Consider the following 10,879-nt stretch of genomic DNA (forward strand, 5'->3'; position numbering starts at 1 on the left):
TCCAGTGAAATATATTTATGTTTGTGGTTGTAATGTGACAAAATATGGAAAAGTTCAAGGGGTATGAATACTTTTGCAAACCACTGTATATTCTTAGAGCTTCCCTCCAGAGTTTATCAGTGAGAAACAACAGTGAAGGTGTGACGAGAGGCTTTGTTTTTTGTCCACCTGGGCTCTGATGAAAAACTGTGTTGTGAAATGTTGGACTGTTTGAAAATTGACACAATCAAATTTAGCAAAGGGGCCTAAAATGTTGCCTAACCGCCCTTTACCCAACATATATTTGTAGAAGCAGTTCTTTGGCCAAAGCCGTCCTCAGTCTTCTGGTCTGTGTGGGTCGACAGCAGCTGAAGATGGTCGCTTTCTTTGTTGTGGCGTTTCTGCTGTCGTTGAGCAGCTCTTCCTTCAGTCAAGGTATTTCACTAAACTGCAGAGTTTTAATAACTGAATATTTTTTTTTAAACGTCTTTATTTTTTTTTCTCTTCAGAATGCAGACCAGGGTTTCTGGAGAACATGGATTTTCCTGGATCAGATCTGACGTTTCTGTTCTCTCCTTCTGCTGAGCACTGTCAGAAGCTGTGCACCCAGCACCCCTCGTGCCTCTTCTTCACCTTCATACGGCCCGACTGGACCAGAGACAACACGTGAGACCAACATTTCACTATATTCTGAGCAGAAAGTATTTTGCTTAAAAATTTTTGGAAGTGATTTTTACCAAACTGTATTTATTAAAAGTATTTTTGCACAATTTGTTCATTCGTTTGTTACATTTTATTTTCCCATTTTAGTGTTATTCTTAATTCAGATGCTTTTAATTTTATTTCAGTGCAGTAAATGATAATTAAAATGGGAAAAATAAAACACAGAAAATGCTTTTCTCTTCTTTCAGCTTTTTTCGCTGCTACCTGAAATCCACTCCATCTGGAGAGCCAGCCTCACAAACTCCTCTTCAGGGCGCCACTTCTGGATTCTCTCTCAAAGCCTGCAGTCAAGACTTACGTAGGATCACTGTTTTCTCAAAACTATGACTCAGCTGTTTATTTAAACACATAAATTACTTGTTTAGTTGCTTGTGTTAGTTTACTTTGCTGTATTTTTGTCTCCTGTGTGTCAGAACCGTGTTTTTCGGAGACTTTTGAGAACGTGGACTTCCCAGGGGCCGACTACAGAGCCCTGTTTACACCCGACTATGAGGAGTGTCAGAGAGCCTGCACCCAGGACCCTGGCTGCCAGTTCTTCACCTTTTTAAAAGGGGATTTTTCAGGAACAAATTTCAGGTAAATTACCCAAAGCCGTCATGTGGCTGGAGGAGGTCACAGCATCAGCTGAGAGAAAAGTTTATGATGAGCAGTTTATGAGGATGTTGTGAAAGGTAAAGGGAATGAATGACAACTGAACAGACTTTGCCATCCCTTAAAAGAAGCATACCTTCAGTACTTGTGTATATTAAAGTGTACACACGAGTGTATTAAAGTATAATCAAGTATATGTCCCCAGATGTTCTTTTATTTATCAAGTAATCAGACATAAGTACACTAGCAGTTTACTAATAACTGACTAGTTTATGAAAGTGTACTTGTGTAAGCACATGTGTAAACTCAAGGCCTACAGGCCAAATGTTGCCCGCCACAGCATTTTTATGTGGCCCGCAAGAGCATCAAAGATTAATGTCTTAAAATAAATGTATTGAAGAAATTTAAAGTTATTACAGGTTAGTACTGATGTTAAAAGCACAACACTATATTGTTAGGTTTTTCTTTTTATAATGTTGACAATGTTTAATCTATTATGCTTTGATTGATAGATTAGTTACATGTCCGAATAATATAACAACACATATTTAACCGTTGTGAGAACAGTAGGTGAGAATTTTGAATGAATGCCTGTGATTCAGCCGTAGGTCAGTAGGGGGCGAACGCAGGCATTGAAGAAGGTGTTGAGGATTTTGTCTGAATGCCTGTGATTCAGCCGTAGGTCAGTAGGGGGCGAACGCAGGCATTGAAGACCCTGTATAAATGGATCAACTTCCTGGTTTGTGGTCAGTGTATGGTTTCCTGTCAGCTCCAGTGACAATAAACCACCACTCCAGAATTCTGGTTTTGTTTGGTTTTATTCCTTCTAAAAATCAGGTTATTTAACAGTGGTGGTTTTCATATTGACTTCAGTCTTTGAATACGTATATTTTCTTACAGTATGATGCTTTATCGCCAGCATTGACCATCAACTACATCTCCTGTAGTGCATGTAAACTATTTTACCCCATGAAGCCCCAATTTTTGCGGGGGTTAAATCACCCGCAAATCTTGAAAAAATGCAAATACTGCATTCGGTTTGTGTGGCATCATAATGTTGTGAGAACCAAACAAAAACACATAAATGCCAAAACAGTCAGTTACACACCACACCGTAATGTTACAGAGTGGAAATGCTGCTCTCTGGGCAGAGCATTGGCACGGCACCTCCGTCTCTCACTGTACTGTTAATTAGGCCCGAGCCCAGCGGGCATTGCTGCTGAAGGCCTGTTGAAAATGTAGTTTCTTATTATTATTCTTCTACGACTTCGGCGGCCCATTCGGAGGCTTTGCCATACTCGAAAACTCACTTCTTAAAATACTTGATTTGACTAATTTTTTTTCTTATTTCAAGAATCTTACCAAGTAAAATATTCTTACTCTGGCAGATATTTTGACTTAGAGTCAAATTTTCAGGTTAACAAGACAAATAATCTCACATATTCTGAAAACAAGATTATTATTCTTACACAATCAGTTCTTGTTTAGTAAATCAGTGTCAAAACAAGATAAAAAGACTTTTTGGCTGGATATACGTTTTTAAAACTTGGTAAGATGGACTTTTTTGCAGCGTAGGCCCATTTCACATGGTTTTTCATGGTCTTTGGTGATTTTGAGTGGGTTTAGGTGGTTTTCAGCCCTCCTAGGCCCGTTTCGAGTGGTTTCAGGTGGTTCTGAGCCCTCTTAGGCCCGTTTCACATGGTTTTTGATGGTTTTTGGCTGTTTTCAGTGATTTTGCTGGAAGGTGTGGTTGAGGCAGCGTGGCAAAATCATCGTAGCCCCGTATTTTAGTATTTTTGGAAAATTGTGCATCCTGGAAATGCAAAATTGGGGTAGAACCAGTTCTCCTGAAGTCGCCACATGGCTGAAGCTACAAGGGTCGCCCACTGCTGCTTGCAACTTTAATGTTAATATGGAACTGAATTTGTTTTAATGTTGTTGGTACAAAATTTGTAAAATTTAATGTTCTTAATAATTTAGCTTGAAAACTCACAAAAAAGCATGAGAAAACTCATGAAAAGTTTTGTGTTCTGCAAAATTATGGAGATTATCGCAGACTACTAGTAGTTAGGTTACTTGAAAATATCAGCAAAAGAATGAGTACCCAAACAATGAGACACAACTTTGTGTGGCTTCTCTGTATTTATTTATTAGTTATTTATCCCTCAGACACCTTCATTTGGTTTAAAACGCTGCAGCTCGCCTGCTAACTGGAGTTTGTAAGAGGGAGCACATCACCCCCACTCTAGCCTCTCTCCACCTGTTCATTTTTGAATTCATTTTAAGATAATTTTATTTGTTTTTAAGAGTCTGAATGGTCTTGCCCCTCCCTGTTAGTCTGAGCTGGTTCACTCTCCCGCTCAGTGCCTTAGGTCAGCTGATCAGCTGCTCCTGGACGTGCCGAGGTCCAAACGTAAGCTAAGAGATGACAGAGCTGTTTGTGTTGCTGCTACTAGACTATGGAACAACTTCCACTTTCTGTGAGACAAGCCCGTCCACTGTCCACTTTTAAACGTTATCTGAAAACACATTTCTACTCCCTGGCTTTTGGCACAGCCTGAGACTTGTTTTTAAATTTTCATTTTTTTGTTTTTTTTATTGGATTTAGTGTTCTTAATCGTTGTTTCCTGTTCTTTATGTTGATTTTACAGAGCACTTTGTGGCAACTGTGGTGTTTCTAATGTGCTTTATAAATACTGTACCAAACTGTTCCACTGGCCCTAGACCATCATTCACACTTAAATTATTTTTACTGAAGCTGACCTGTTCCAAAAAAAAAAAAAAAAAAAAAAAAAAAAAAAAAAAAAAAAAAACACTAGATAGAATTTAAAAACAGAATAGGATAGAAAATATCTCGCAGTATTCTAATACCCAGTCTGTGTGAAAATGTACTTGTAATGCACTAAATATACAGTAAGTATAGGCTAAATATATTTAGACTTTTAGTATTTATTTTTGTACAAGCTAAGTACACGTAACATAAACTTTATGTGCATAGTGCATGTGTTAAGTACAATAAGAACATAAAAAGTAAACTGATTATTTTTAAGCGTATAATTAGTACACTTAAAGGACACTTGCATACTACTGTTTTGTAAGGGGTGACCTGACTCAAATAGACAAAACAAAAAAGACCTTGTGAAAAAAAACCCCAGAACTGAGCTAAAAGATTAATTCAAATAAAAGCCAATTCGGGTAAGATGTTTGCACACTGAGGTGTGGGAATCTCTAGAATCAGTGATACATGTGTGGGTTTTACCAAGTTCCAGATTTCTTAACTTCAAAATGAAACAACGAGTAAAACTTCAACCTGACCTCAACTCTCCACTAGAGGAAGCCAACGTGCTGACTGGTGTTTAAATGTGGTGGGATGGAAAAAACAACAACTCAAGTCAAACACTGACTGAATGAAAACAGAGTTTTAACTGTGTCATTATTCAATGCTTAACTTTAGTTAAACAACTAAAAGGACAGCACACTGGCTCTCTCTTATGGATGGTTAGAGTATTACTGTCACTTGACCCAACATGCTTCAAACTTTATTTCTAAAACTATTCAATCTATAATGTATTTTTTATTTAGGGCATCAAATTGATATCATGATTGATGTTTTTAGGCCCTGTCCACATTTGCAATTCCTGTCCATTTGCAAGTTCCTGAATCTTTGGAAATAATTCAGTTGTGTTTTTCAGAAAGACCATATGCCCACTCAATTTGGGTCACAGAAAAAAACCCTGTTTCTATATTTATTTTTTATGTGTCCTGATATAACAAACATTTATTTTATTTTAGTTATTAAAGTTTTGAGTGAATTCGTAACAAATTTGAGCGTACTTTGTCATAAACCTGGAAGATTCTGCCATCTAGTAGTGTACCATGGATATTACAGCATCATTTATTTGTTTATGTTTAGATATGAATGATAACCCTATTGAAGAAGTGAATCCAGGTTGTTGAGCATGTTAGTTGTGGTGCAGGAAGGAGTGTAGTGGGTTAATATTGTGTAATTTCTTCTCTTCCAGGTTCAAGTGTCATCTGAAGTTCAGCTGGAGTTTACCGGTGATCCCTGACATAGAAAAAAGAGCTGGACTTGTATCTGGGTTTTCCCAAAGAGCAGAAATAATCCCTGAGCTGTTTTATATAGGTACACACACACACACACACACACACACACACACACACACACACACACACACACACACACACACACACACACACACACACACACACACACACACACACACACACACGTTTGCACAGCTATCCATTTGGGGACATTCCATTGACTTCCATTACATTTCCACAGCCTAACCCTGACCACAAACCCTAAGGCTAACCTCACAGGTACCTACCTGACCCTAAAACTAACCTAAACTCAATTCAAACCTTTGTCCTAAACCAAACCCACAACCCACCAATGGCATTTAAACCAAATGAGGACTCAACTTTTGTCCCCAAATGCACCAGTTGTCTCCAAAGGTAGACCGTCCATCATTAAACAGAGGTGGAGGCCTCCGTTTTCAGTTGTCCCCCTCCTACAGTGCGGCTATTGCCAGTATCACTCCACCCGCTGTTAACAATAAGTGTTAATTAGGTGTCAATGATAGCCATGTGATGTGAGTATCAGTCACATGGAGGCAGTGCTTAAAATGCTGCGACAGGATTCCCTCCAATGGGTGGAAGGCATCCAGGTTTATTCCATAAAACCTAGCAAATGTATTCGGGGACGTCCAAGAAGCTGCTGAACATATGGCCTCTAGTGTGACCACACTCATAGCCTTTGTAGAATGGCACCGTACACCTGCTGGTGGTTGATGGCCTTGCAGGGTATATGCTCATTCCACTATGTCCACAATCCAGTGCGCAATGTGCTGCTTGAAAGGCCTGTACTTTGCGAGGCCCCGCGTAGCAGAGAAAGAGGCTCTCAGACTATCGCAGAGAAGCTGTCCGATGTATTCTCCCAGTGCTTGAACAGTGCAAAGAGGTTCAGCAGCACTGCCTGCCTCGAAGCTGGAGAGGCTGAAGGTGGCTCGAAGAGGAGGCCACCTTAGGGAGGAACGCTGCATTGGGCCAGAGGATAACGCCCGAGCCAGAGGGGTTCCATCGGCAACAAGAATCGTGAACAGAAAAAAATGTGTGCAGCTCACTCACGCGTTTGGCCAAAGCCATGGCTAAAAGAAAGGCAGCTTTTTAGACAAGTACTCCAGACTTACCTCTGTCAAAAGGCTTGTATGGAGCTGATCGCAGGGCCTGGAGCACTAAGGAGAGGTCCCACACAGGCACAACAGGACGTGTAGGAGGGCGCAGGTGTCTGGCACCTCTCAGAAACAAGGACACATCCTTGCTACGGCCTATAGTGTCTCCACCCACCAGGTATGCCAGCAAGAGATGGCAACGACATACACCTTCAGGGTGGAGGGAGACCTGCCTCAGGAAGTAACTCACAAGGAAAAGAAAGAATAACAGAAACAGGACGGTGCACAGCGTCCTTGTGTCTGTCTTTGCACCACCTGCTAAAACCCTCCACTTGTGGGTGTACAACCGTTGTGTGGAAGGGGCCCTGGCATTCATTATTGTATGTCTAACCTCCTTGTCGTAATCTAAGAAGGCGACGCCGGGCCCTGAAGTGCCAAACCCATAGAGGAAGGTGACAGGGATTGGGGTGTAGGATCTGACCCCCCAGCTGTGATGGGAGGTCCTTCCTGTGGGGGAAGAGGCATCAGTGAGCTGCAACAGGGCCTGTGCAGCAGCGGAAACCAGGTCCTCCTGGGCCAGAAGAAAGCCACTAGGAGGACTGGGTGGCCCTCCTGAAGGACTCACAGAAGTGTCGGCTCCACCAGAGGAAGTGGTGGGAAAGTGTAAAGTAGTACCTTGAGCCAGCCGGGAGCCAGTGCATCCTGGCCCAGTGGACTGGCTGGGATGTGAACTGCCCTGAGGCTGGTAAGGTGAGGTGCTGCCCAGATCAGAAGCTTCTGGGTCAGCCGCAGCAGTGTCTGTGACTTTTTCACCCCAGATGATTGATGTAAAAACGACCGATGTATATTGTCGGACTGCACCAGGACATGTCTCCCACATAAGTTTGGTAGGAAGTGTGTTAACGCCAGCCGCACAGCTTCTGGTTCCAAGATGTTGAGTGCAACATTCTCTGCTGTGGGGACCACATCCCCCTGGCGCTCTGTCGCTACCACGATGCACCCCATCCCATGGTGGACGCAGCAGCGTAAACAACCTCTCTCCGAGACGGCAGAGAGACCAGCAGAACCCCTTTTGTCAGAAACGCAGCATCTTGTCACCGAGCTAATGCTGCAAAACACTGAGGGGACCTGCAACCTCCTGCATCGGTGTACTGCCCTGGTCGGATCTAGCCATAGGCTGTTGATCCATATTTGCAGGGGCATAGATATAACAGCCCCAAGGGGACCACTGTGGCGGCTGCTGTTAGCTTGCCTAACAGGCGGAGGTAGGCAATACAGGGGGGTGCCTGTCCAGCCAGGAAGGCTGGCAGCATCTGCAAAATCTCGCTGACACACTGCGGTGATGGGCAAGTGGTCAATGTGAGGGAGTTCACCCCAATATTGAGAAAAGTGACCTTCTGAGATGGAACCAGATTGCTTTTCTGCCACTTTACATGGAGCCCCAAGTGGTGGGGTGCAATTGCCACATGGAAATAGGCGTCCTTCAGGTCGATCAAGGTGAACCAGTCGCCTGGAGAAACGGCCTGAAGCACATCCTTAGTGGTCAACATGTGAATGGAATGATCTTAAAAACACATTTAGACCTCTCAGGTCCAAAACAGGCTGAAGGCCTCCGGTCTTTTCTGGGACTAAAAAATACTAAGTAAAAGCCCCCTGGATCCAGCAGGGGGTTGACAGGCACTATGGCACCTTCTGGCCAGCAAGGTGTCTATTTCTAGGTTTAGCACCTGAGCTTTCACCTGGTCGTGAATGACTGTCATTCTGATGTGACCAGGAACAAGAAGGGGCGGCGGAACTGTATTGTGTAACCCCGAGTTAATGTTGACACAACCCATGTGTCGGGTGGGGCTGCATAGGAATGTGAGAAGGGTGCAGCAGCCAACCCCAAGGGGTGCTGCAAACGCCTTTGATGAAGACTGGCCAGCTGCTGCCTTGTACAGGTAGCCTGAGCTGAGCGCTCCAAGGCTGCAAGTACAGCTGAACTAAAACAGCTCCTCCGGAACCACAGGGAGGCTCAACAGAGTCTTCCTACAGGCCTCAGATAAAGGGGGACTATGCCAGCAAAATCTGGCAGTGTGCCTGGACAAGAGTGGACAACACTTTACCAATTTCTCTTGAAAACAAGGCAAGGGCATGGAGGGAGGAGTCTACTAACACCTGAGTGGGTGCATCAACCGCCATGCCTTCCAAGGAGGCCGACAGACTCAGTAACAAGTGGGACATTGAGTTACCGAGTCATCCCAATCGAGCCCCTAAATCATAGGCTTCACAGAGCAGATCGTCTGTGACACAACACTGTGGACGAGGATACCTGGCGTTGGTTCACAGACCTCATCAGGGGCCACGATGAGGGACGCTATGGCAGGCTCAACCGAAGGCATGTGGGCCAAGCCGAACCTCGGTGCATCCTGCATGGCCGCCAGAGCCCTGCCGTCTGAGGTTGGTCGTGAAAAAGCCCTAGTGTCTGCTCAGCAGGCGTGCATCTCCTCCACATTTTTAGCAGAAGGAGGACCCATGAAGGATGACCTAGTGGTAGGGCGTCAGAAAAAGGCATTGGAAGCAGCTGGTTGGGTTTGTGGAACATCCAGCTGTAAACAGGCAAGTGCTGTCTTTAAAGCACCTATTATGGAACCATTCTCCCCTGACCGAGGGCAGGAGGAGGCCTGGGAGCTGGCAGGGGACATACATGAGTCCGAGTAAAGCTGCTCATGAAATCTGTACCCGAAGCTGCCAGCGATATAACATCCTCTTCTAGGCCGGATGCCCCTGACACCAGAGTTTGCTCTGGCTCAGGGTTCTACGCTGGGGCGCCGTGACCTCCCTCTCTGAGGGCCTCCAACAGCACCTTCTCTGCTCCAACTCTGAGGTAAGGTGGGACAGACCTTCAGACCCCCTGGAGCTGTTCCTGGTCTCTTCGCGGGGTCCCAATGTCTCTGGGGCCACGTTCTTTGCAGACTGGTCTGTCTTCCCTGTAGACTCCAGACCTGCAAAGCAAGCAGTTCACAAAGACAGAGGCAGGATGCAGCAGTTGGGACACGCTGCTTCGGTTAAAGGTTCCTTAAGATGATCTAGCCCCAACAAGGGGGATCATGTCCATCCTTTAACTGAAGAGGGGCCAAACAAGCTCTGCAGCATGGCACATCTAGCATTTTATTGCTGACAAGGATACGCACGTCAGGTCGAGCAGAGAACGCCACTCTTGACGTCGAAGTCAGTAAGCCAACAGACCAGGGAACCCTATTGAGCAGAGACGCCATTAGGGGTTTTCCCTGTAATTCGAGGTTGTAATGAGATTAATAAATAGTAGAGCCGAACGCGGCTGTAAAAGATAACCAAAAGCAAGCACAGAAATGGCCGCTAAATGGATTAAATAAAGTAGAGCCGAATGCGGCTGTAAAATATAACCAAAAGCAAGCATGGAAACGGCTGCTATGTGGATTAAAGAAAGTAGGGCCAAACAAAATATAGGCGAGCCAAACACGGCTGCGCAGTTTAACAAAAAGCAAGCCTGAAAATGGCTGCAATTGAACAAATACAGGTAAGCTGAACACGGCTGCACAATTTAACAAAAAGCAAGCCCAAAAACAGCTGCAATTAAATAAAATATAGACAGGCCAAACACGGCTACACAAGGTTGACAAAAGGCAAGCCCGAAAACGGCTGTGATTAACAATATTGACAAGCCGACACGGCTGGATAACGTAATCGAAAAGCAAGCCGAAGTGGCTACGCTAAAAATGCCAGACAAGCCAACAGTGGCAATATTAAGAAAGCAATCCAAAAACAACTGCTGGATAATCAAAATATAAGCCGATATGGCTAACAACAAGCTGGCTGGAGTTTAGCTAAGGCCGTACCACCAGCAACAGAAAAATCGACTCCGTCGGCTCCGTCGATTAAAAAGAGAAACAACTTACCAATTGAAGAACAAAGTTGCATTAATGTAGCTCGTGCAGCCTCTGGAGGGCAAGAAAATCCTCGCAGCTCCGACCGTAGTCTCGAGGCTACCAACAACAAGCAATAACAAATTCTTACCACCTGTTCAACCTGCATGCGAGAAGATGAAAAGGGGCTGAGCTACCATGTCACCTGACTACATAGACTACTGGCGTCACTGGGGGTCACACGTGACCATGTTGGTATAAGATTCTCAACCTGTGCGTGCGCAAGAGCGATCACATAGAACTTAATTCACACCATAGCTATAAACCTAACAGCACAGCAGAGCTGCAAACAAAGTGAGGACATTGAAGAGGTCCTCACTTTACATCAACGACCTCACTTGGATTGTAACTATGGTGCACATGTTCTTCATTCTGTGGTAAAAACAAGTATAAACACACACACACACACACACACACACACACACACACACACACACACACACACAC

General features: G+C 44.3%; 1 protein-coding gene across 1 annotated transcript in view; it reads left to right on the plus strand.

The window, feature by feature from the left end:
- The first annotated feature begins 295 nt into the window (after window positions 1-295).
- The window catches only part of LOC106532069 (coagulation factor XI), an 11,939-nt gene continuing 1,355 nt past the window's right edge, over window positions 296-10,879 (plus strand). Inside the window, exons 1-5 of the mRNA XM_014028056.1 lie at window positions 296-414; window positions 489-645; window positions 891-1,000; window positions 1,116-1,278; window positions 5,316-5,437. Coding sequence (XP_013883510.1) covers window positions 354-414; window positions 489-645; window positions 891-1,000; window positions 1,116-1,278; window positions 5,316-5,437 — 613 coding nt within the window. The 5' untranslated portion in view covers window positions 296-353. The remainder of the gene's footprint in view (window positions 415-488; window positions 646-890; window positions 1,001-1,115; window positions 1,279-5,315; window positions 5,438-10,879) is intronic.

The sequence above is a fragment of the Austrofundulus limnaeus genome, unplaced genomic scaffold (assembly GCF_001266775.1).
Source record: "Austrofundulus limnaeus strain Quisiro unplaced genomic scaffold, Austrofundulus_limnaeus-1.0 Scaffold715, whole genome shotgun sequence".
NCBI classification, from domain to species: domain Eukaryota; kingdom Metazoa; phylum Chordata; class Actinopteri; order Cyprinodontiformes; family Rivulidae; genus Austrofundulus; species Austrofundulus limnaeus.